General features: G+C 34.8%; 1 protein-coding gene across 8 annotated transcripts in view; it reads left to right on the top strand.

Moving 5' to 3' along the window:
* TTBK2 (tau tubulin kinase 2) overlaps window positions 1-27,797 on the top strand; it is an 87,044-nt gene that overhangs the window by 46,117 nt on the left and 13,130 nt on the right. For 7 of the 8 annotated variants that reach the window (XM_090141038.1, XM_090141037.1, XM_031593569.2 and 4 more), the window contains 8 exons: window positions 1,726-1,791; window positions 2,320-2,412; window positions 3,381-3,506; window positions 6,393-6,550; window positions 7,457-7,673; window positions 9,400-9,611; window positions 10,953-11,553; window positions 15,544-15,792. In XM_090141038.1, coding sequence (XP_089997164.1) covers window positions 1,726-1,791; window positions 2,320-2,412; window positions 3,381-3,506; window positions 6,393-6,550; window positions 7,457-7,673; window positions 9,400-9,611; window positions 10,953-11,553; window positions 15,544-15,792 — 1,722 coding nt within the window. The remainder of the gene's footprint in view (window positions 1-1,725; window positions 1,792-2,319; window positions 2,413-3,380; window positions 3,507-6,392; window positions 6,551-7,456; window positions 7,674-9,399; window positions 9,612-10,952; window positions 11,554-15,543; window positions 15,793-27,797) is intronic. The other variant, XM_031593570.2, reaches the window with a different exon arrangement.

The raw sequence follows: 27,797 nt of genomic DNA, 5'->3' as shown, positions 1-27,797 counted from the left end.
TATGGTGTTCTAAAGTTGTATTCTCAGAGCCCTTCTGAAGATTGCTGTTGATCAAACATTTTGGAAATGTATTCTGATTGACTTGGCAATGATGCTGTATTGTTCTCATTTGGATAATTTCTGGTCCTCAGCATTATTGGGAAGGAGAAATATTTATTTTTTTTAATAAAGGACTTTATTTTCTTCTGAAATTTGGCAGTACTACAAAACACTTAGAGCTATTCTGTTTATTACTATGTGATGTTATGAAGTTCCTGCAGCTAGTGTTGTGCTTTGTTTCTGGGTAATGTTCAGAGTGAATGTGATGATTGAAGACAGTAACTCAATTGACTGCCCTCCTGACAGAAAATGTGTTCTGAGCATTATTCAACCTTTATTAGAATGTGAGAAATCTAAGATGATCTGAATGTAGAGTATTGTCTGAGATCCTGGTCGTATTAGAAATGTCCTAAAAAATACTTTCCACTTTAACGCTAATTCATTTCTCATTGCATCTCTTTAACAGTCATTCATTACTTGAGCTATTAAATCACTTTAAAATACCTTGCTGCAGGATTATGCGGAGTATAATTGATAGGGTTACTGACAATAATGGCAGCTCCTGGTATACTTAAAAGACAGTTCTCAGTATTACTGGTATTTTATTAATAGAGCAATGATTTTGCATTGTGATTATCTTTGTGTTTATATCAAGATTTTTCAATGTATTGTGCAGAATTTTTTATTATCTTAGGAATTGTCATAGATCTCAAGTTTCTCACATTCAGTGTTGTAAGAGACAAAAAGAATTATTGATTGGGAAGTAAGTAGTACAAAGGAAAGCAAACTCTGCAGTTGCAGCAGTTCTCTTTAGTGTATACAAAATGATTGATCAAGAGGGGTAGAATGGGTTGCATATCTGGCTTAGACAAGGTAATAACACTACTTTGTAATTTTTAAATTGTTAAATATACATTATTATCATTTACATAGTTCTTTTTTGTAACATTTTACATGAAGGAGGGAAGGCTGGCAAAATAGATTCTGTAGTTATAAAACAGCAGTTGACTTAAGTGTGTCCATGCAGTACCTACAGTGTGAGGGAAGAAAAGCTGATATTTGGAAAATAGGGAAGAAATAAGTATTTTTAATTAGTGCCAGTTGTGAAACCCTTGTTGTTTATTGTTCAGCCTCAGCTTTCCATGCTATGGCTGGGAGATGCCTGTGGCTGTACTTTCTTTTGGAATTTCTCAACATTTAATGGTTTGCTGATTCAGCAAATGATTTGGGAAAATGTTGCACGTACGTTTTGTTAAGTACCTACTTGTGCCATGCATATATTGGTGCATTTGAGCAAACTGGAAGTAATTGCTATGTTTTAGATTCTGTCAAAATTTTGAGACTCAGACTTCTACTAGTTAATACCAGGAGATATTTCATTATTGGAGAAGAAAAAGAAATATTTCTATCATACAGATTTATTTTTTTGATGCATGAGTTAAAGAGGATATGATGATTCTGGAGAACAAAAACTGACACAAATGTATGATTTAAGAAACTATGATGTGTTGCTTTCTGATGCCTGTGTAGGTTTCCACTGATAACATGCAGATAACACAGCAAATTGAAATAAATCAATGATATTTGATATTTGTTGTGGCTCCACACCCACTTGATAGATACATATTTAACTGTTCAGAGGGCTTCTTTCTGATGGAATCTTTTTTTATTGTTATTCTTTAATAGCCACGAGCTGTTGCTGGTTTTCGGGGAACAGTACGATACGCATCAATCAATGCTCATAGAAACAGAGTGAGTATCTGAAACTGTATTATATCCATCTGACATAGCTGAAAGCAGAAATGCATTTGCTATTGATTTTCTTTTGTATCCTGATATAGATACATTTGTCTTGTAGAACTATATATATCTAAATTTGGGGAAAAGATGATGTAATTTACAGTAATTGAGAGTTAAAAAGGTTTCTGTAAAAATAGTTGTGATATTAATGATTATTTTGCTCAGTTGTATTGCGAATTTTATAGAACTGAGTAATCTCTAGCATGTTTTCTTACAATTAAACAGCTCTTCTAGTGTAAAAGCACTTCTAGTGTAGATACTACATAATGTTAACACACTTGAACTTTTATCTTTATCTTTAATGGAAATACAATTGTCTGTTCCTAATTATAATTAAACCATCTATTTTAACAACTTATCTGCAGTGTTTGTTATATGATTTTGTTATGCATAGTAATGTAAATTTAACAGTGAAGAGTCTATCTTCTCTTTTGTCTTACATGTTTTTGTAAGATGCATTAGAGTAATTCTTTCTCATAGGAAATGGGTCGACATGATGATCTCTGGTCCCTGTTTTACATGTTGGTGGAGTTTGTGGTTGGGCAACTACCTTGGAGAAAAATAAAAGATAAGGTAAGCCTGGAAGTGAAACCAAAGAGCATGAGTAAAATTAGTTCTGAATTGCAAGCAGATGCCATGATAAAGATTCCACAAAGAATCACTGCTTTGTTGTTTTATACATTATTCCTTCGAGTGTTTTCTAGTATTCTTTTTCCTAATATCATGATATAAAATACAACCAAGCCTTATGAACTGATTTAGTGGGAAAGCGTATTGTTACTTCTAGCTTGAAAATATTTCAGAAAACAAAAGTAAGTGTATACATACCACTGAATTTGTGCTCTTGTTCTCACTTGGATATTTTTTTTTATTTCACCTTTTGGATGCTGAGCATTATTTATCTATTTTGATTATTTGTGAAGTGAGCATTTCTTATGTGCTGATGAACAAAAATTAATTAATTAATATGTAGTACTCTTTTGGCACATATCTTAGGTAAAATATTTCAGAAAAATGGTATTTAATTAGCTTATTACTATTACTTCTTCCAATTTCTCCTGAATTTATATTGAAACTAGGTTACTCCTGTAGTTCATGTGTTAGTAGATGATAGTGTGCTGTGTAGGTAGCTTCTTTTGGTTTTGATTTGCTCATCTTACACTAAGCAAGATTTTCTATGATGTATTGCAGTGACCAAATAATCACCAGAAATTGATTGGACTTCAGATGATACAAGATATTTTAATCTTTAAAGCAGGCTCTTTAGAAGGGTTGAAATTTCTAATGATATCAGGCAGCATTCAAGCGCAGAAGTGAAGTGCTTTTCAAATTCAATTTGAAGTTGGTATGTTGTTTTTGTGTATGTACTGATGGCAATCTCTTGCCTTACTATCTGATTAAGAACTGCCTTCCTCAGTACTAATTGGTGTAACACACCTGTCTTTCTGGTTAGTATTGTTTTGAATGGCTGTAAGATGGCATTGTGGGTATGTAGCAGAGAACAAAGGTATGCTAACGTTTTTTGTATTATTTGCTCCTAGGAGCAAGTGGGATCCATTAAAGAGAGGTATGAGCACAGACTTATGTTGAAACACCTTCCTCAAGAATTCAACATCTTTCTGGATCACATTTCTAATTTAGATTACTTTACAAAACCTGATTACCAGGTAAACATTTTTACTTTTTTGAATCTCTGGTTTTAAATTGCAGAATCTTATGCAGTTGCATCTTTGATTTCCTTTGATTTCATTGTCTGGTCTTGAGTGTGGCAGTCTCACTTCGGTGTCTGGCAAAATTATGGAGAAGATTATTCTGGGAGTTATTGGAAAAACATCTGAAAGGCAATGCAGTCGTTGACTACATGAGTTCATGAGGGAAAAGTCCTGCTTAACCAACTTAATCTTTAATGACAAGGTTACCAATATTTATGAGAACATTACCAACATAGTTGTAGGAAGCCAGTTGTGGATTTCAACTAAGCTTTCTGTTTCTCACAGTATCCTTCTGGACAAAATGTCCAGCATTATCTAGACAAGGGATAATGTGGTGGGTGAAGAATTGGCTGATTGGTCAAGTTGAAATGATTGGAGTAAATTGATTACATCAGACTGTTGGTCACGCACTAGTGGACTGTGGACGGGCTTCATTTTAGGACCTGTTCCCTTTAATGTTTTCATTTGTGACTTGGATATAGGTCTTGAAAGTCAACACTAAATTGAGAAGAGCTGTTGACTTCCTCAAGGGCAGAGAGGCCCTGCAGAGAAATCTTGATTAATTTAGAGGGCTGGGCAATAACGAGCCATATTAACTTCAAGAACAAGTGCTGGATTCTGCTCTCCACCCTGGATCAGGGCAACCCTGGCTTATGTACAAACTTGTAGAGGAGAGACTGGAGAGCAGCCCCTTGGAAAGGGATCTGGGTGTTCTGGTTGATAGCAATTTGGACAGGAGTCAGCAGTGTGCCCTGGCAACCAAAAGGGCCAACTGTACCCTGGGGTGCATCAGACCCACCGCTGTTCTGTTCTGCACTCGTGTGGCCTCACTTTGAGCACTGTGCAGTTTTGGGTGCAACAATGCAAGAAGAGCATGAAATTATTAGAGAGCATCCAAAGGAGGGTTACAGAGATGGTAAGAGTTGAGAAGGTAAGATATAAGAGGAATGGCTGATATCCCTTGGTTAGTGCAGCTCAGAGCAGAGGAGGGTGAAGGAGGCCTCGTGGTGGTTTATAGCTTCTCACAGGGAACAGACGAGCAGTGCCAAGCTCTGTTCACTGGTAATAGCAGCAGAACCTGAGGGAACGACGTGGAGCTGTGTCAGAGCAGTGTCAGGCTGGGTGCTAGGAGAAAGTTCTTCACTGGAGCGTGGTCGGGCCCTGGGGCAGTGCTGGGGCAGTGGTCACAGCACCAGGCTTGCCAGAATTCAAGAAGCATTTGGAAAATACTCTGAGAAACATGGTTTATATTCTGGGGGTCCTGTGTGGAGCCAAGAGTTGGAATTGGTCCCCTCCACCTCAGGCTTTTCTGTGCTTATAGTGACTATGGATACAGTTCAAAGATGTTATTTTTTTCCCCCTATTTTGGAAGTGTAAGGCTGTTAGGTTTCTAAAAATGATAGTCAGTTGCTTTGCAGTCAGTAATCTGTTAAGTTCGGATGCTATGCTCATATTCCACTGAGTGCTCTTTAAGTTAAATTGATGAGATTGTTTTATAGTAATAATCACTCAGGCAATTTTCAGAAATCTTGAGCTCAGCACCCTTGATACTTACAGCTGGATCATGACATGATGCTTTTTTTTCCCCCCACTCTGAAGTGTTGCCTATGGAGATCACTAGAAAACTAAATAATCATTTTTCTTTGTTGAAGAGAGTATTGCTTGCTGAGATAGACAACTTCAGATTGGTGATAAAGTGGTGTACTTTTAGTCACTCACTGTTGACCCATATTTTAACAAAAAATAAAATTAAAAAAATTTAACTGTTTTATGCTAGTATGTTGAAAATGACATTTGTTTTTGCATTATAACATAAATTATAGTAAAGATTTAAAGGAGAATGATGTCTAAAATAATTTGAGAGAAGGTACAGGAAGAATAGAATAAAGGAGAGTGTGAATGGGACAGAATGAATTATGGCCTTGTACAGTTCAGTAGGGTTTTGGATTGACAGAGATAGATAGCATTTTTGAGAGCTCTTAAGAGTAAAGATAAAATGAATGCATTTTGTGCAAGAAAAATGATCCAAACTTACCATCCATTTTAAGTTAGAAAAAGCAGGTGTTTTTAAAAGAGGCAGAGAAATTTCCAGCAACCTTGATCAGAAGAAAAAATGAAAACCAGAGATTTAGCTTTTAAGAGAAAAGTATAATTTGTCAAAATGTTTTGAAGCAAGTGATGATGTGATGCAGACGCAGCCTTTCCACCAGTTACTGGAATGAGACAAAAGTTTTCCAAAGCAAGAGGAAAGCAGATGTAATTTCTTTCTCTCCCATGGACGCAAATTGGCCTAGATGAATTTTCATAGCATAAAATCAGAGAGGAAAGCTTCCTCATGTGGCTTTTCTGTGGTATGGATGTCAGCACTGGATAATATAAATGATGAATGGTATTAAATAAAAGAAGTATTAAATAAAAGAAGTGAATTGGTATTCTTCCTATGCACTTCTGATTAATTCCCTAGCATTTAATGATTTAATGATTAATGATTGCTGAATATATTCTTTCATCCTTCTCTCTTGGAAAGCTGTGGCTCCTATTCTGCAGCAACTTAGTCATGCTTGTATGCACATTTCTACCTTTTTTGCCTCTCTTTTCTGCTAGAAACACAGGGAAGATTTGGTTGTCTTTTCTTGCTTATTTGTTTTTAATGTAAAACAGAAGTTTGCAAATCTTACATTTGAAACATTGCAAAAATTATAAAAGATAAATATGTATTCCTGGAAAATTGTCACTCAGGATCATGAAGGAGTATGTTGAATTATTATTGGACGATATTTCTAAATTGCTTGATCTCTGTGACAAAAATGAAGCTAATGAACTTTTTTTCTTCATTTTTAGCTTCTCATGTCTGTGTTTGATAACAGCATGAAAACCTTTGGGGTTATTGAAAGTGATCCTTTTGACTGGGAGAAAAGTGGAACTGATGGCTCTCTGACAACGACAACAACTTCAACCACACCTCAGTTACACACTCGTCTTACTCCAGCTGCAATTGGGTATGTATGCACATTGTGTATGGTCACTGAAATTAATTCTGATGGAATGGAAACAATTACTGAATCTGAGAAGAGACAAAAGTTGCATCGATAGCTTTTTTAGTAAAAAGCTGACATTGTCTTATCTTTATGCTGTGTTAAATAAAGTTATTCTAGCTAAATAAACAAACACATGGATTGCAGCAGGTGTGGTTTTTTAAACACACACTTAAAAAAAAATCCACAAAAAACTACAGCATTTGAATAAAATCGTTAGAACTTACAGAGTAACTATTGACTGGGCTATGGTTAAAATGATACTAGTTTGAAAGGAAGTTTTTTAATTTCATACACATGAATTATGTGATATGTAAGATATTTTCAAACTTCACTGTTATCTTCGTTATTCTTTGAACAGTCAAATTTGTTGAACTGTTTTCCCAGAAGTCAGGTACTGTACTTTCTGAGGTGATAATTCTGGTTTACCATATTTTACATGCTACCATTTGTTCAGTATATTTCTGTACAGTATAGAAAGTAAGACATTACTATTCTGTCAGAACATCCTGGTTTATTTATCAATCGATGGTCCTTGGTACAACCAATATGAAGGACTTTGTAGTCCATTTCTATTCCAGGAAGTACTAAGAGGAGAATGTTATTCCAGTTACTATGAATTGTTATATGCAGATACTAAGCAACTGTTGAATTCCATTTGGAAAAACAAACAAACAAACATTTTTCAACTGAAGAGCATTTATAGAGGATTTTCATCCAGTGATGGAAGAAAATAGTATTTATCCAGTGCTCTGATCTCTAACAATTTTTCTTCAGAAATTAATTTGAAAATGTTCAAGCAGCAGCTTTTAAGTGTTTTTCACATAATTAAGTTTTTTGACTTTTCCAGTATTTTTTTTACTTTTGTAGAATTGCCAATGCCACTCCTATCCCAGGAGATTTGCTGCGGGAAAACACAGATGAAGTATTTCCTGATGAACAGCTCAGTGATGGAGAGAATGGTATTCCAGTTGGTGTCTCACCAGAGAAGCTGCCTGGGTCTCCTGGGCATCAGCGTTCTCAGGAAAAAGACGTTTGGGAAGAAATGGATGCAAACAGAAACAAAATAAAACTAGGGATTTGTAAGGTATTTACAAATTTGTATTGTGAAGATTTACAAACAACTTCCCGTCCTCATGGTACACAGTAGAATATCATTAATAATACAGTCATGCTAGTATGAATTACTCAGAGTGATTTAGGGGGAAATTCTTTACGGAGAGAGTGGTGAGGTACTGGAACAGGCTGCCCAGGGAGGTTGTGGATGCCCCGTCCCTGGAGGTGTTCAAAGCCAGATTGGATGGGGCCCTGGGCAGTCTGGTCTAGCATTAGGTGGAATGGTGGTGGCCCTGCATGTGGCAGGGGGGTTGGAGATTCATGATCCTTGAGGTCCCTTCCAACCCTGGCAATTCTGTGATTCTGTGATTTAAGTAAACAAGATTTCATGGTAGGGTTTACACTTTTTAGTAGACCAATCTGTATACTAGAAAAAGTAGACAAGTTTTTGAGCTTTTCTGGTCTTTATGATGAATAATTTGCTGATAATTTTAAACTTGAGACTCTTTCAAGCTTATTCTGAGAATGTAGTTTGCTATGAGAGTGGCATAGTTTGTAATGTTATTGGTATCATTTCTTAAAGTGATCATCATATTCATGTTCTTCAGACATCATTTCAATTCTTGCTCAGTGTGTGAAACCAAAGCAGATTTTCTGTATTTTGCATGAGTAGAGTTTAGATACAGAAAATACAAAAAATATTTTAGTATTATTTATTATTTTTCAGGTGACAAATTAACATTAAGCATGATTGGTAGTATCCTTTTAGTTCATGTGGTGTTTTTTGTTTCTGTAAGATATGGTACCTTTCTACCAATGCAGAGAGATTAATGGGTTAATCTTTTGTAGAGAAGGTTTCTTAAGATTGACATATATTCTCTCAGAAGTAGTTCCTATTTCCTTTGTTTGCAATCACAGTATTTCATATTTTCAGACACAATCCCTAGACTTCATATTCAGAAAATGTAGCTCTTTTTCTTGATATAAAAATATTTTAAACTGCTCAATAGGCATGTCATTGAAATGTTCTTTAGATAGAGAGATGCCTAGTTTTCAGGCTGTTGAGGGTTGTTTTTAGAAAAAAATGTGTTGCGGTAGGCCATAAGACATGGTGCCTTTTTTCAGAGTTGCTGAGTTTATTGGGTTTTTTGTTTGTTTTTATTATTCTTTATTTTTTCCGAAAAGGGAGAAAGCCAATTTCTTTGATTTAAACAAATGCAGGTTTTGTTAGTTGCACCTGTTGAAATTAAGGATAATCATGATTCAAGTTGTGTCCAGCTCGTATACCAGATGGAATGCAGTTGAGCTAAGATATAGTTCTAGGTTGAGGATCATAAAGACAGCTTGGAAGCTAACTTTTCTGTAATAAGAACTGTTTGCTCTGAAGCAGTCTGAAGATGTTTCTAAGTGACTGGTCTCAAACTACTTTTGAGGTAAATTTTAGTGATGGGTATGAAAAATCAATATAAATTTAAGTATATTACTGTTTTTTGTTTTGTTTTGTTTAGACTCTTGTTTTTAGACCTCCCTAGAGCTATTGCATTACTACAGGTACATTACTAGACCTTTTTTGGCTCTTGTGGGTACACGCTGAAGAGCATGTCTAAACTGTCTTAAGTGTGGTGTGAGCTTAAGGAGCGTTCCAAATACAAATTGGCTTATCAATTGATAAAATGCTGGATGGTATTCACTATACAATTCTGTGTCTTCTTCTATTTTGCCATTCCTAGTGTGTTATGTTTTTACTTTTTGTGTAGGCTGCCACAGAAGAGGAAAACAGCCAGGGACCTGTGAATGGAATGCTTAATGCTCCAAGTCTAGGTTCTCCAGTTCGTGTGCGCTCAGAGACCACCCAGCTGGACAGAGATGTCCCACTGGTTCGAAAGCTGCGTTCAATTCACAGCTTTGAACTTGAGAAGCGTCTGACATTGGAGTCAAAGCCAGACACCGATAAGTTTCTTGAGAACTGGTAAATAAATTATTTCTACTTTATTTTTATGCTTAGATTTGTTACAGAATAAGTTGTTGAGACAGTATAATCTCTCTGCTGTTACTCTGTCAATTTACAGCACTTTGTGAAAATCCTAAACATATTTGCTGAGCTGTGCTTATGCAAGCTACAGCAAACAATATTAAATATGTTCATAACATTGCTCAACTTACTGATGTTGTGGCTTTACCTGGTCTTTACTTAAAAAAAAAAAAAAAAAAAAAAAAGGAAAAGGAAAAGAAGGAAAAGACTAACGCTAGTATAGAGCTAAGGTCATTTTTTATAAAAAAATCTTTTATTACAGGGTGATGTTTATTAACTTTTCTTCACTGGAATGGTCTTGACATTTGACAGTCATTACAACTCATCCAAAATAAGAATGATGACGTCAAGTGCTCAGTAGAGCTAATGTGGGACTGGTTGCTAGGAGATGAGAAAGACAGCTTACAAGAAGCTGAGTGTGTTTTTGTGTTTTTTTTTTTTAACAAAGTCAAGTTAGAAGTCTACTTGCATGTGGCAGATCTGGTTATACTAAAAAATGTTGAACCAACATTAAAAAAAAACAACAAAAAACCAACACAAAAAAACTGTTAGAAAACTAAGGTCTTAAAATGGAATTTGAAGACAGAGAAAGGAAAGCTATATCAGAGCTGGTTAAATCAAATTTGCCCTTATACAGAAAAAAATAAAGAAAAATGAAGATGCATTGTAATCTGTCTGAGAGGCAGTGGCTGAAGTGGGACACAGGAGAAGATAGATGAGATGTTGACAGTGGCAAAATCCTTCTAATACACCGTTGAGGATTAGTAATTTGAATTTGTTTGAAACAAATTAAGCAAAGTATAAATTGGGAATCCAAAAAACAGAAACACTGATTTTGAAAGCATCTTCTAACTGTTGTTGGAGAATTCTGTTTATACTGTTCCACTTGGATTCTTTGTAGCATAGCGTAAATGCAGATGGAAACCAGAACACCAAGCTGTCAATCGCTCATGATTTTCTCTGCCATTCTCTCAGGATAATTGCCTTGATATGTGTGCAAACTTCTAAGACCAACCAACTGTTTTTAATTGCCATTAGAGTTAATTTTTAAAGAAGTGGATAATAAACATCACAGTGAAATAATTGTTTTCTTCTCTATATTTGTTTCTCTTTTCTTTGGCTTAAGTTATGGAATTGCCTCAAGTTGTAGCTCTTTCACTATAGGTTTTTCTAAAATCTGGCAACAATTTTTTAGGTAAATCTGGTTTTCATCAACTGAAAAACTATCAAATGTAGCTTACATCATTAGTAACTAATTCAAATATTTCTTTTCTTAAGTTTGGAGAAGAGACAGAAAGACTTGAATGCTGCAGCAGAGACTGCAGTTGCTGCTGTTCCTCTTCCTCAGAAATCACTCATTCCTGCTCCTGTGGCTGCCCGCATGGACCATGTTTGGCACTATGATGAAGAATATCTTCCAGATGCTTCAAAACCTGTGTCAGCTGGTTCTCCAGAACAAGTTGATGGTGTTGTTGGCAATGGATTTGTAGCTGTCAACTTAAGCTCCTGCAGGCAGGAGATTGATTCTAAGGAATGGGTGATAATAGATAAGGAACGGGACTTGCAGGATTTCAGGACAAATGAAGTTTTAGGGCACAAAACGACTGGAAGTCCCTCAGATGAAGAGCCGGAGGTACTACAAGTTCTAGAGGAGTCCCCTCCAGAAGAGCAGCCCAGACAAGGAGGCTGGGCAGGAAACAGTGTCCATGCCAAGAATCAAACGTCAGGGGTGGAGTTTCTTCTAGCCATGGAAAGTCATCCTGCTTCTTCTGAACAGCTTACAGACAAATTGGAACTCCTGACAGGAGCTGCTGGACAGCTCCTTGCAGCCACCCCTACAAGCCCTATGGAAGCTCAAGCAGAAGGAGCACTCACTCCGGTAAGAAAAACACTCGCTGTTTTATTAAGTCTCTCTTTGCTCAGAATTATGTGAGGAGGTAATAAGTGAAAAAGCAGTAGATCAATTGCAGTAGTGTAGCAGAAATAGTTTTATTAGAAATGGGACTTGATTCTTGAGGGGTAATCTTCCATGCTTTGTTATGAGTATTTACTTTCTCCCATGGACTTGGATAATTGTTCTGCAGGTATGATCCACGGAATTTGCCTCAGTTAAAACATATTACGAATCTATTTATGCAGAGCTTTCTAATCAATGAGAGTAACACATATAAGCTGGTATTAATTATATTTGTCATACATAAACATAAAATCGCAATGAACGTGTAAAATACTGTGCTACAATCTTTGTTGCAAAGGTAAGTTGGAAATGGTACCTGAAATCTCTGTTCTAGAAGTGAGCCAAGTTATGTAAAAGACTATACTTTCCTCAAGGACCTGTACTTATGTACATTTGTGTGGAGGCAGCATGACATGCTATTTGAAACAGGTAGGACAGACCACCCTAATCTTCAAAATATTTGTTATGCGATGTTTGAAAGGTGCTATGGGTTATTTTTTTTAAAGCAGTTTTGTGGTTGAACTAATCTTACCTTTCATAAATAATCTCCTTAATCTGACATCCCCTATGGTAGTAAATTAAAGTTGACTAAAAATGATAGCTCAAGGTAAATGTCATGCTGTATTTTTTTCTGTAATGCCATCAATTTTTTTTTCTTTACCACAAACTTATCTGTTCACTATTTATCTCTTAGGGCTATACTTGCTACTGCCAGTGCAATTCAAAACAAGAGACACAATTATGGGAGAAGGCTGAGTAGGCTATACTCTGCCTGCTGGTTGGATTTTTTTTTTTTACCTCTCAATGTGTACAACTGCTGCCAAAGCCATAGTATTGAGATAAGAGAGTCTCCTTTGAATTGATATAAAGGTGACAAATACCACAACCTTAGTAAAGCCTGTTATGGCTCAAAAAAACGTATGTATCTCACACTGTATGTTTTGGCTTAGCACATGCTTCCTATTGGGCCACAGAACCAAACTGAGGAGCAGAGTACAGTTACATGACAGCAATGTGAAATGCTCAAGATAATATGATTCCAATAATAAAAATGCTTTGAAAGATTTTGCATAATTTAATAGTGAAGTTGGTGCTGTGTTTATGAAATGATAACAACCTTAATTAGATTCAAATGTTCTTGTTTATAGTTTTATCTAGATAGTTCCTTCCTGACAACAAGTACAAATGGGCAAAGGGTCATATTTTACTCTTCTGCTAATTTCAGATATGTTGAATCTGTTACTAAGAGATTAGATTCATGAATGTAAGTTTGGGACCATATACCAAATGATTTAAAAGAAGTGTTACTAAAAGGGGTTAAAGATAGATGCTGAAATTTCAGAGTATAGTATCTTACCATAATTTCTGAACAGATTACTCATTTGAAATTTGTAACTTGTGGCTTATAACCATTCTTATCTTCATAATCATCGTGCTTATTAATATACCTCCCATATGGATTCCCAGTGACCTTATCACGTTATCACTTAGGAGAAGGTATGATGAATTATGGTCTTTGAGTTTATTCTGAGAGTTTGAGAATTCAGGTAGCTTTTTTTTTTTTTTTAAATATGCAAGCACTTACTTTAATGTTAGTGAATAGTAAGTGAATAGATGAAATATTTTTTAGTAGCAAGGATGTTTCTGTATAGGAAATTGAAGGTTTCTTCTCCCTTCCCTCCCCCTCCCCCCCCCAATTTTATTTTCTCCTGAGGGTAAGAAATGGCTGATCCGTAGTCCTTCAATTTGCAGGTAATTGCTTTTCAGGATATCATGTGTATACGTGGTTTTTCTGTAATTGGTGACAATATCATTTCTTACCAGTTACACACAACATCAGTGCTCCTATTAAGAATGTGAGATTGTAGCAGTTCAAGAGGGAAATCTGAGCTCAAAGAATAAGAGAAAAAATATGTAAGTTATTGGTTTGGGATTAGCAAGTTTTAGGCTTAAAAAAAACTACAAAATTATGCTATCATTTGTGGAAATGCATGTATGTAAAGAGATAATTTTCTTGTTATCAGACATGGTTTTGCAGTCACACAGAACAGATTACCCAATAAATACCAGTTTGATGTGGCTTGGTCATGGGCATGCAGTCAATTTCTGTTGAATTACTCTTAGCATGCTGGTATGTATGTGCTGACTGTATGATTTCATGTTGGCTTTATGTAGAGTTTGGCTTCAACAGGACAGGCAGTATCTGATTTACAGTAACATCTGCTGGTGTTAATTTGTCAAAAGAATTGGAAGTGATATAAACTCTATTCAGAAATTTACATTGGAGCAGCACTTTGCATCCTCTTGCTTTTTTCTTTTTCTTCTTTATCTGGTTCTAAGAGTTTAATGCTGAACTTGCTGTGTTGCTGAACTATGGCCTCATTAATTTACCGTCTTTGTATTGAATTGCAGTGACCTCCATATAGTGGATGCACAAGACTGTTTGCAACATAGTATATTTGCCAAGCAGTTATTTCAGCATAAAAAACAACAATGGTGTTAAAGTAATCCAATATTTATCAGCTAATGCCTGTTTCAACTTCAATTTAAATTAGACAACAGTTTACTCTGGTCACATTTTCTTGGCAACCTAATACCAAATATGTATGTGCATGGTTATAGAAGTTATTTAACTCTGTGAATGCACTTATTTTTATTACTTAGAAATATTGCTGAAATTAGCATTTTATACATTGAGTTATGTTGTATCAATAAAGCTGCTCTTAAATTTTCATTTATTGGAGGGTTCTTAGTGCTGTAGTGTTCATGTGCTTTATATTTTCAGTTTCTGTTTTTATGAGACACTGGAAATAATTTTTTTTCCTTTAGTTGAAAGATAGATATGTAGTAAGGGAACTGAAGTGTTAGGATTGACGCAAGTGGGAATACCTTTTCCTTGGAAACTGCAGTGCTGACAGGTGTGCTCTGTTTCCAAGGAATACAGGTTAGAATTGCAAATACCACAACAGGAAATGGAAAATCATGTATATGTAGCTTGCAAAAAAAAGTTTCCATACCTCTGCTGTTCATGGATTTACATTTTTTGTCCAAATATAATTGGAACAAAACCATGTAAGCCATAAGCAGTAATCTCACTAACAGATATTTAGATGTGTCGCCACTTATTCAGCACAGGTAAAAGCCTTGGAAGGCATCGGTTGGCTTCAGAATTGTGCATCAAATCTATAGGTTTATTAGAATTATTGATAACCAATTAGAAAATGTACTTTCTTTAAAATTATTACTTTGGAACACTTTGACTTTACCATTCCTGTTGTTTTTGCTCTTTTCTAAATGCTTGCTTGATATGATACAAAATGAAGCAGATGTTGATGGATTCTCCAGGCCAGTGTATCCTGCAAATTCAATTCCATGTTTGGGAAATTTCATTGTCTAATGCTAATCTTACTGATTAATCCCGTCAGCTATGGTTCTTAATATACACTGCTATAGCCATAGTTATACAGTCACGTATGTAAAGCATGCAATGGGTGCATACGCTAAAATCATAATTATCATAGAAAACAACGCTGTTGAATGGATATGCTGAGCATTTGTGAGGACCAGCCAACAATCAACTAGCCTCTCTACGTGGCATCCCTGGAATGGACTATGTTAGTTCATTAAATGTGCCCTAGGTTCTGACTGACTGAATGACAGGAGCCAGCAGGAGAAAGGATGCTTGCTTTTGACTTGGATGTTAGATTTTTTTTTTAATTGATGGAAAATATGGTAATTAGACTTTAAAAGAAACAACAACAATCAAAAAGAAACCTCTTAAATTATTAGCTTTTACCATGTGAGGGAGATTGCAATGCAGTCTTCTAAGAGAATGCATATATGCAGGACAGAAACAAGAATTACTACAGAATTATTTCTGAACCTTATTTTTTCCCTGCCATGTTCTCACAGCTCAACTCATCTCATATGCTGCATTTCTCCACTCCAAGAATTTCAAGTCCCATCCTCCGCACCATGAGCCCTATAGCCTATCTGTCCATCCACCCGGACCCTCTGAAAGAGGCTGGTTTACCAAGGAGTCAATCAGCTGAGAGCCACTCCTCTTCTTCCCGCTCAACTGGTCGTAGGCAGCTTCCTGTCATTCCCTGTGGCAACAAGTTTCCCCCTGTCATTCGCATCTCAAAAGCACAACTTCAGCAGGTGAATAAGTCTTGTCTTCATGGGAATGACTGCGTTATAGCAGTCATCTGTGAAGTTTTTTAGTTGCTCTGCAGAGTTTGGTACTAGGTGCATATGCTAGTCATACTGCTACACACAGTGTCTTACAAAATACTTTGGAAGATAAGATGAAATAAGAGAATGAGAATCAATCTTATCTTAAGGAATTGAGGCAGAAGTTCTCTTACGAAGATATATGTAATCCCATTTGGAAGTGGTTATTGTGGATCACAGGTTACTGTGATCTGGAGCATCAAATATTTCTGGAAGATAGATTCTCATTCACAGAGGGATTTTGTCTTGGAAAAGGTAGGATTAATAAATCTGGGAAATATATATTTTTTTCTTTCAAAATGGAAATTAAAATCTTTTTAAATTAAAAAATAAAAAAGTTCCTATCATCTATCATCAGTAGCAGGTAGATTTTGAATTGGGAATGTTATTAAAATTTGGATTACTGTAAATTATTCCCTCACTATTGTGAGGGAATAGGATATAAATTCTACTTATAGCATCAGGAATTCAAGAATTGTTCTACTGCTTACACTACATAAAGCAAAGATTAGAACTGCTGAGTTAATATCTAATGGAAACGTTGCTGGAGAAAGAGAATTTTCATAATTTTGTATTCCCAATTTATTTACATTATGAAAATGAAGACGTCTTGAAAGCAAATTAAAGTTTAGTGTAATTTGTATATTATTAACAAAATTGTTAAAATTTGCTAATCAGCATCAGCTTGCATTGACTGGTAAAGCAGTATGACATGGCATTAATGCATAAGGCTGTAACATATCATCATCATTTTACCATTAATATTTCATTTGGATTATATTTTATGTTGTCATTTTTTTCCAACTTATTTTTCAATATAACTTTATCTATGTGAAAAGTTTATTTTTCTCCATGAAGCGCACACAGAAGTATTGATTTTAAAAGTTAACCATCATCATTAGGTTCTTAAAAACTTCAGTAGGATCAGTGGTGAGTGATAACAGAGGTGAGTGAGTATTGACTAGGGAAAAGGACTTTGGAGAAATTAATCATTAAAAATCAAGCTTTGGTGTTAGTTTGTATCCCAGGATACAAAATGGATGGGTGTTTTTTGGCCTGTACATCTGCAATTTAAATTTTTCAATTAGAATGTATCACAGTTGTAATTACCAAGCTCCTCACAATACTCAAAGTAGGTTTTCATACAGAATTTTCTCTGGCTTCCTTAGTACCCAACAGCTGCAATCTTAAAAGTGGCTCTGAAGTGGTATACTCTTGTAATGTTAAAAAGAATAGGTATTGTGCTGCTACTGAGCAGTGTGAGAAAGGGAAGAGACGAAGATTATAGGCAGGATTCTCAGCCTTCTCTTTCTTTTTACCTGGTAAGTCCATTACTGCTTTGTTTCCTTTCCTTGATTTTTGACATTCCTGGCTTTACTGAGAGTATCATTTCCAGAGTTTCATTTGCTGTGGAAGCCACAAGCATGTGAATCTTCAGTTTATTTCCACGATGAAAGCCTTATGTACATTATGGCTCACTGAAGAACTGAAATAATTTTACACATCATCCTCTTTTTTACCGTTCAGTGATGTTAGGTACTTAGCAAGTTGGAAACTCCAGCAGCATAAAAGATGAATATGCACATTAGTAACCTGAAGCTTTTATCCAATTAAATGCTAAAAAATATTTTAATACTATTATGTATAATTCTGTATAAATATTTGGTACTGAATATATTTTCCTGTATTTACTGCTGCTTGCCATTTAGTTCAGCATTCATACTTAATGAATTGCAGAGCTCAGAGATCTTCACTGTTGAATTTTGTTTCATGTACTAAAAAGTAAATAGTGATACATTTGTTCCTGAAATCAGGCAAACAAGTTTTCTTTCCTGATTGTTGATGAGTGAGGATTCAGGAACTGTATTGCAGTCTCCTTTGGTTTGACATCAGATAGATGGGCGTAATGAGATTTGTTTACTAGAGCAGTGAGGGTTATAGGATGTAAGTCTACCTTTATTAAAAAAGAAAGAAAGAAAGAAAGAAAACAAAAAAAGAAACATTTCTTGAATAAAGAAAAACTCTTCTCTTGCCCTACATATATGATGGAGGAGAATTGGAGTATTTTTCTTCTCACCTGCTCAACTTGCAGCGTTAGAGCTGACAAAAGGCAGAATGAATTCTTTGATGGTGCTTGAATCTGAAAAGTGAGATCACAGTGCTGCTAAGCATCCTTTTCTTGAATAGAGTATAAACTGGTATAGCAAAACTCCATGAAATGTAACATTAATTTCTGTGATTTTTTTAAAGTCGGGTAACTTATCCGAACATTGTTCATTAGAGAAATGCATAGGATGATGAGTGAAGACCATGGAAAAGGAGATGGAAGCGTAATAATGACTGGCCAGAGCTGTGTATGAAAAGATAGCTTAGGTAGACATCCAGCTAAAAGTGAAACTATGTCTTGATAAACAATCAAAATCAGTGACTTTTTTTTTATTTCTGTGGTTTCTCAGTTCTAGTTCTTCAGTAAGAACATGAAAGTGTTTTCTAGCTGTGGCAGTCTTCTATTGTACAACAGCCAATTTATAATTATTTTAGAATTCAGCCTTTAATGAACGTAAATTCTATATTTCTATGGCATTTTGATGTTTCTTCATTTTAAGTACTTAATGAGACATGTACAAACAGGGCTAATTTTAAATTCATGATTTTATGGCTGTTCGTTCTGTTAGGGAATGGTAATCTGTGTCTCTTGTGTAAAGCAGTTGAAATTGGTTAGCACTTTCACATTTATTTTCTCATAGGTCTTATTTTTCCCAGTAAGCTATTTTGCTGCAGTGTTTTAAAAAGTATGTCATAGACATAGAGTTGTAGTATTAGCTACAAAGTACTTTGAAATCTTCCCACACAAAATACTGTGGAAATACAAGCCATCATATCCAAGAGGAGAAATAATGCACTGATCTGAGTTGGAAAATTTACTTTTCTGAGCTTCTGACTGGAATTCAAGTGCCTATGGAATAATAAGGTAAGACTTGTTGACACGTCCAGGGGATATTTAGAGAAAGTATGTATGTCCCTTACATAGTTGTCATGTTATTTTGGATGTTGTAACGGTATCAGCCAGGGGTGCACATAAATGTAAAATTTTACTGGTTTTCATGAACTAATATTGTCAAGTTTCAAAAGTCTGCAATAACAAGAGATGAATGTTTACGCTCATGTCCACATTTAATAATACCTTTCATACTCACAAATAAACAAAAAAGCGAACTGCTCCTCTCTTGTTACCTCGTTCTTGAAAATGATTTTTAATTTGTTAGTTGCCATGCACTTTAGGACTGAATTAGAGCTCAGCTAGTTAAAGCATTAGTTAGGCATTTTACCTGTTTATTAGAAATATCAGAAATAGATATATTTGTCAAAAAGTCCACTTTAGAATTTGTTTCAAGATATACTACATTATCATATAGATATGTACTGGAATGAAAAGGAGGGAAAGGCTATTTTTGCTCAGTGAGTCTTTTCAGTGTTGCCACCATTAAAGTTGTATGTAGCAAAGAGAGTTCTGCTTCCAGAATCTACAAAACAGTCATACCCTACCCTATCCTGATGTAAACTATATTGAGTCTGCATGAAGTTTTAAATATTTTCCCAAAAGTTTACCATTTGCTGTGATGTTACAACTGTCACGGATCCTCAGTGAAAGTAGTCATTTGATAATGCTTATGGTCAGGTTCAAAGACAAGCTCAGATCCAGAATTCTGTTTTCAGTTTTTACTGTTAAGTACTTTGAAGGGCAGTCAACATATGATTACTGACTATCGTGTCATTGTTTACTTTGTTAGTCAGTTTCTCTGTAGTATGTGATTTTTTTTCAAACAAAAGCACATATTCAAAATATGAGGGAATATTAGGAAACATTTCAGAAGGAAAAAATGATGTCCTGAAGATGCATTCAAAACCCACAAATTACTGCTGTTCTTTTAACTAGTTGGATTTCAAATGTAGAATGATTTTCTTTGAACAGTTTGCATCTACAGTCTTTCCTCCTAATGCAAATATTTAGAAGTTTTGTATTTGTTTCTGGTGTCCATGTGGCAGAGACAATTGCTTGACATCTGGAAATCTAAATGTTGCCTACTGAGCTTAGCAGGACCTTCTGTCTGAAGGAGGGAAATTCTTTAGGCATCGTTTTTTTTCCCATCAACTTTTGGTGTAAGGAATAATTAAGAAGTGTGTGTATGGGTAGCTTTTCTTTCAAATGAGGCTTTCCAAGCTGCAAATTAATAAATAATCAGTAGAAGAAAACAAGCAGTCAGAATGAACCTGTTATTTTTTTTTCCAATGGTGTGCCACCTGCAGAAAGCAAATCAATTTTTATTGACAGGATCCTCTTGGCCATTTCCCTTCTGCAAGTTTCTCTATCAGCAGTGGCAGAAAAGTGAAGGAGAGGGAAATAAATTAGCCTTAATAAAAGCATCCACATACACTGATTGTTAGCATGAGCATTGAAGTATGGACAAAAAATAAAAGGAGAAGAAGAAAACGGATTTTAAAAAATATTAAAAGCAACTATTTTTTTAACACTTATGTTTTGTGGAATCCACAATACTTCTCAAAATTCACAACCACATGGTTAATAAATTCTTGTCTGTGATCCTTGAAATGATCACTTGGTTATATTTTTTATAAATGCCAAGCTAATCTTATTCCAAACATATGCTCTTTAGTAAATTTTTTCCAGCATTAAAATTTCATTAACACATGATAATAAAAGATAGTAAAAGGTGATTCATTAAGGCTCAATGGCCTGTGCAATTTCCCAGAGTGAGCTGATCAATTCTGGTGTAAAAAAAAAAATTGTTATAATAAAATATAGTCCAAATAGATTGACAGAGGAAAAAAAAATCCTTACTTGAAATTTGTAAATTTACTAGTATCTTAGTGTTTTCTTCTCATTAGATAGGTTTTTCATATGAAAAAAAAAGAAAGAACTTTTTAGAAAAGGATAATGTATAAATTACTAAAATTAGGACAGAGGTCTTTAGAAAATTTAGAAAGAGGTCTTTAGTGTTTCTAAATTGCCACTGTATAATTTTTGAGAAGTGGTTGCTATAAGCAGTTTATAAACACAGGATATGATATACATAAAGAGTTATCAGCTTGGTTAAAGTGATGCTGCCTTATTGCCATATCTCATCTTGCTGTTACTGTGCTTGAAACCAAAACAGAATCAAATATATTGACTTCAGATTTTTAAGTAACTTTTAAATTTCTCACAGGCAATATGTAGCCTGTAGATCATCTGAGTGATCTGAGTGAAATCAGCTATGTTGTGACTGCTATATGGACCTGTGCTTTATATTTATCATCACACCTGTGCACAGAGGCAAAGCTAGGTAATGTAACAGACTGACAAATGTTTAAGGGATTTTGTTTTTAGAAGACTAGCTGGGTTCTGATTACATCTTTATCTGTACACTGTGCAACTGTAACAACGTGTGTATAGAGAAGAGTATATATTAAAACATTGAAAGAAAAGAGAACAAACCTTAAGACTGCTGTCTTTGGGTCTGCTTCCTATACAGAATATTTATAAAGCGTGCTTTATAAAGCAAACTGAAAGCAGCTAGTTCTTTCTATGAATTATAACTACTATTGGTGATGAAGCACTATGGACGTGAGAAACCCATAATGCTTTCAAACAGATCTTAGCTACTATGAGGAGAGATTTTTAAAAATATTTATCTAAGTTTCAAATTTTAAAATGAAATTTCATGTGTACAGTACTTTTATGACTGCATGCATTACAGTTTGTATTAAAATCATATTTGCGCAGTTTGGGTTTCATAAATTCTTCTGACATTTTTTATTTCCCAATGGAAAGTATAATATTCATGGATTGTTTCCCTTGCAAGCATAACACAAACTTCGAGCAATGTGTGCAAATACAGTGCCAATTTTATAATTGGATAGAACTGGATGTAATTTATTACAACACACATGAGTGGATTCACTGTCTCACTGAAAAATCTGAAGAGAGACTCTGAATTTTATTTCTTGTTGTTGGTTGTGTGGTAGTTTATTTTTGTGTTTTTTTTTTAATGTTGCAGTTTGAATCTCAATAACATTTTTGCCTTTACAATAATAAAAAATCTAATGCAAACAGCAAAACTAAAGCACAAATATAGCATAGCAGTAATCTAAAATTATATATTGGTTCATAGGAATCAGGTATAAAAATCAGAAGTACAGACCCTTGAAATCTGTACACTGAAATAAAGGTAGATCTTATGTATGAATTCTGTGATATTTCATGATGACTGTTTATTTAAGTGATATGTGGGGAAGAATATTCAGAATTCATCTGAACAGTAGTGGCTGGACTCCATTGCTGTTATGCAGAAAAATATTTTTATGCAATTGATAGTCTCTGTATATGTCTCATTTTCATGACAAAGAAAGACTGCTGTGTTTAAAAAAAAAAAAAAAGAGAGAGAGAGAAAAAAACCAGCACTGAATCTTAATAACAATGTATAATGTCACTTTGAAAAGGAGATCTCATTTTTTTGGTTTTTGTTCTTTTTTTTTTCCTGAGGAAGTATTAGTCCATGGTTTTATTGTTTCTTAAAGTTGCAGGTATTTTCTCTATAGGGACAGTCGTTAATACAGAACTTAGCTTCAGAAAGATCATTCAAAAGTAGAAAAAAAATATTCTAAAGTTAGAAAAAATACATTCTAATGTATTTCTGATAGCTTGATGCTGAAATTAAGCTAGATTTGATTAAAGATTCTTGTATCATTATCGATTTGTGCCTAGTAGCTCCAAAAATATTTTAAGTGCATTTTATATATCAAATATCTGCACCAGTAATTGAAAATAAATATAACATTGTATTTACAATCCTCTATTATCAGGAGGAACATCTCTAATTTGCAGTGTTTTGCTTTGTTTCTTAACCAAAAAAGCAGGACATCTAAGTATGCTTGAGCATGACCTCTCATGGCAATCTAATTACCATCCAATGAAGGTGGTTAGATACGTAGTAAAATCTCAATTTAGAAATGCTGATGCTCCTTAGAGCAATATGTATTCTCTAGCTTTGATATGTAAGTCACTGTCCTCATGAAATCTGTAGTATCCAACTTTCTACAGGAAAATATCATGAATTGGCCATGCTTCTTCAGGCTTTTAATCTCTACATGATTTACACCATGAGAAAATAACCATGATAAAGTAGGAATTTGGTTTCTGTGAAGACAGAAATGAAAGCTAGAGATAAGTGTGATATCAGTTGCTGTATTTTTACATCACTGAACCGTATGTTAAGGCAAACTGATGCTTTGTTAGAGAAAGACTTTCTCTGTGAAACTGAAGAACAGTGTTATGATACTAGCCCATTTTTAATTGCAGTATATATGACAGGAGTATTGTATGAGAGCTATAAAATAATTATCTGGAACTGCAGCTGCTTATCAGTTGTCCAACAATTCCAGCAGTTCTATACAACGTAAGTAAGATTAAAGAATATTCTTTAATTGATGTACATGTTGTATGGAAGTTTGACATTAAGTGAGTACTTGTTTTGGTCACATAATTACCAAACTAATTAATCCCATATTACAAAGACAATCATTGTCTGAAAGCAATTAAAGATACTTCTTTTAGAGCAGTCAGTATTAGCACTGTGGATATGTGAGTATAGGGGTTTTTGTTAGAATAAAGAACACTATCCTTTACCTGTTAAGTGGTATATAAATAACTGAAAAAGGGGGATATTTAAACAGTATTGGAATTAGGCCATGAATAATAGGTGCACTTAAATAAAGACTGTACACACTGTGTGTTCTCATCACATCATCTATCCTCAAAAGATACCCATCACCTCAGAGGATATGAAAACACTGTTGTCTTGTGCCTTTCTAATTCTGCATCTGTGTTTCTTTCTCTTCCAATTTCTTGCATCCTCCATGAAAGGTTGATGCAAAAGATAGCATTATAGAACAGTAGAAAGAATATAATTTAAGAGCTGTGGAGAGTATGCTCTTTTTCTCCAGTTTAAGACTAGAGTGTGTTGTGTGTGAATTTTACCAATGTTGAAATTAGGGACTGCCAGTTTGTTCAAATGAATGCAATGCTTGCAGTACTGTATATGTCACAAGGGATTCAGTATCAAGACTTAGAGTCATCTTTGGGCTTATGCTCCATAACACATGAACTACAGTCATGTTATCAGCATGTTAGCCTATAATATAAACAGACAATGTATTCTAGGAAATCTTGAGCTAATTTTGTTCAGCTTCTTCCTTGCTGCGACATTAATCTGGGAAGAGAATGTAAGGAATACAAAAGATTAGACTCTGAAAGTTCAGAAGGAATGATAACAATAGATACAGAGAATTTTGAGGAAGGCTATTCTGAACAGTCAGCTGGTAAGTTACCTACAGAATACATAAGCATCGCAGTGTTTCAATCACGTGAGAGTAACAGTAGCTGTAAATTGCAGGATATTAGCATTTCCTTTATCCTTTCATACAAATTGCAGTTGAATTTTCTTTGCAGAGGTTTATAGCTGTGGAAGAGAAATTAAGAAACAGGGAAAGAATTATGAAGTAAGAGGAAGCTGGCAAATTGGAAAGATTCAAGGAGACTGTTTGGTATTGCAGAAGCTACAGGCTTGTACTAACGTTGATCATATTGCTTCCAGGCTATAGAGCCAAAAATGGATGAAAAGGAGAAGGGAAAAGAGAAAAGACATATGAAGTTTGATCTCATAGATACATGAACTTATCTAAGGTAGGAAAGAAATTCTGAATATTACACTGATGAGTGGAGGGAAGAAGCTGTTGCTGCAAAGTCAGGTTCCTAACTGCTAGTATTTTACAGTAATCCATATTTACACCTTTAGATCTTTCAGATTTACCAGCTTTATCAACGAAAGACCATTATTTCATTCCTCTGCAATTTGCTGTATACATTCACAGATGGTTTGATCCAAGCATATCACTTGCTGTTGCAGCCTGTCAGAAGTTTAAAGGGAGGAAAACCTGACGGATGTCATAAAGGATGTCTAAGAAATATTTGTTGTTTTATTCATTTTCCTCCTGAACATTGCACTCAGTATATTGTAAAGCTTCTTGAAGAAAATGCAATCTAATGTACTGCCTCAGTAAACAGAATGAAATTAAGAAACCATTTAGGGAAGACTGAAGGATTCAAGACAGTGGCGGTGATAACTTCATTTAAATATTCCAGAATAAAAGGAGAATTTTTTTCAGAATAAAAGGAATATTGCCTCTAAGAAGAGAACTGTGCAGAACAGATTTTAAATGCTGACTTCCAGCATGGTGGTTGTAATCAGTTTATAACATTATCTACCTGATTGTCACAATACCAGGGCTTTAAAAGAAGGCATATGATACAGCAGTTTACTGAAAAGGACTGAGACAATATACAGAACATTTTTGTCTTAGATGCAGTGCTCACACCGCATTATAATCTTTGTTCCTCAAGTTCAATGTTGTGCAAAATTGATGTAATTAGCCACAGAAATCTTAAAGGATATGATTGTAGTTTGTGGCAGAAGAAAAAATAGAGTACAAAACTTACTTATGATGATGTCAGAATTTTAGTTTTGCGTACTTGGCCATATATTATTTGTTTTGTAACTAGATATATATCAAACAATCTTCAGATTCTGTGTCCCTGAATTAGACTAAACCCCTATTTAAAGTGGTGCGCATTGCACATCTGAGGATCAGCCCTTCTCAGGCTACTTGATTTTCACTTCTGTCGTGCAAGGTTTCACAAGGAAGATGACTATGGGATAATTAGGGTTACAGAACTATATGTTGTTGTTGTTGTTTTTTTTTAAGTTGCTTTGAGAGTTTTTTTATACAATTATTTAGAGTTTGAGGAGAGTTGAGGCATGAAGGACATCTCTCATGGCTCATAATTAAATTCAGAAGTTAGGATGGAATTTTCTTATCCTCTCACAGTTGCCAAACTTTCTGCTGCTGTTGTTTACATCTCATCCTTCTGGCCCCATCTCAGGGAACAAGCATTCACCCTCACAGAACAGAGTCTCTATCCTTTCTAGGGATGTTCTTACAACCCTACAGTGTAAAAATTAGCATTCAGTAAATGCATAATGTGTATCCCTTCATATTTTCATCCTGTGAGACCTCAAATTAAATATCAGACTTGTATAATGATCAGCGCTTTTTAAAATCCTTTGTGTTTCTTTTTGGCTTTGTTCTTTTGTTCCTGTCTCGAAGCTGCACCTGAAGTTGTAAGAATGCTTGTGTGAGAGGCACTTCTGCATGATTTGTATTTCTTGCACGTATAAATGAAATGTCAAGCCTAATAGGAATATAACTTAATCCTTGTGCTTTGAGAAGAATAACAAAAAGATTATTGACTATCTGAGAAAACAAGCTTCTTTTTGTTAGTGAGCACAATTCAAGAAAGTGATACGTGCATTCAGTAGGCCATTTCTGAAACTGAGCTACTCAGCAGTACAGAGTCTTTGATGATACTTAGTCAGACAGTGTGCTTTTCTTTCCTTCTCTTATTTCAGTGGTTTTCTTTCAGGAAAAGCTCCTGCTTGTTCTATTGTAGATTCTTCATCAAATCTACTCTTGCATTTCTTGGATATAAGGGTTAAATCTGGATTGATCAAGAGCAGTCTAAAAGGCTAGAAAATGTTCTCTCTCATTGTGGCAGAGGAGATGAAGACTGAAAACTGTAAACAGATTTCACATCAGAATTGGTTTCACCTAAAAAAAAAAAAAAAGGATTGACATATAAGACATATAAGCAAAAAAGTTTCTGTGTAAATGTATTTAAGCAAAGGATAATTTAAATGCAATTGCAGCTCTTCTGGAAAAATACCAGGGAGAGAAATAACCTTGAAAAGCAGATAACTGTTTTACTTCCCAAAACAGAGTCTACCAGAAATCATTCTGTTCTAAGGGAAGCCATCCTTTTTCAGAAACGTGGAATACAACCCTGGTTTTTATTAATTCCCAAGTGATATGAATTAACTACCAGTGTAGCTCATCAGGTAAAAACTTTTGAAAAGGAAGCATTTTACAGGATTTCCTTATTTTGGAAATTCCACCTGCAGCCCTGTGGAATGGTTTGTTGAAACAAGATAGAGATAGAACTGATTGTAACTCCCCTGTCTCCTAGACCAGACCTATTCTCTATTTTATCTCTTTTTGTTTCTAAGCAGAGTTCCTACTAGACCATTCCTATGGTATTAAAATTCAAATTAAAATTTAGGTATTAGTTGACTTAATCATGAAAAGGTGCTTTTTTAAAATATCTGCTTCTTCTGTTCTTTCAGTGGCCAAACTGATTTGCATGGGTTCTCTCACAGGAAAGCTTCTGCAGTAAGAATTTGCTAACTCAAGAGAAATAATATGTCTTTTGGAAGAAAGAGCTGGACTTGGGAATAAGAGTAGGTGAAGAGGACTGTTTTGCTGAATGAAACTAAACAATTTTAATTTGGTTGTCAAGATAGAACTTCAATTCAGCAAACATAGAGGGACTGTATTAGATCAAACTAAAAAATGAATGAACTGGGAGACAAAAACTAGTCTCTTGCTGCAGGTCTGTGTTTTTTTTTCATTTTGTTTTTAGTATATAACTTTTTTCCCCCCAATTTCAGTAAATTTCAGTTCAGTGAACATGCTAGAGACTGATACATTCAGAAAACAAGAGTTCAGTTAATTCGTATTTCTGCTCCTCTTCTCCATGTTTCCTTTAAAAGAAAAAAAATAATACTAAAGCCATGCTTTTTAGGTTAAGTTCCAAAACTGTATTAGGTAAAATAAAGTATGTTCAGAAAACATTTTACAATATAGAAATATTTTCTTTAACATAAGAACATCATCTCTATTCCAAACTGTGATACATTTTTTTTGTGTTCTGTTCTAGTGAGTTGTTTATAGTATAAGCTCTTGTTTCATGTAGGTGAATG

Source organism: Phasianus colchicus, chromosome 5, assembly GCF_987193195.1.
Source record: "Phasianus colchicus chromosome 5, bPhaCol1.hap1.1, whole genome shotgun sequence".
In the NCBI taxonomy this organism is placed as follows: Eukaryota; Metazoa; Chordata; class Aves; order Galliformes; family Phasianidae; genus Phasianus; species Phasianus colchicus.
The sequence above is the reverse complement of the archived record's forward strand: the minus strand, read 5'-3'. Positions and strand labels throughout refer to the sequence as shown.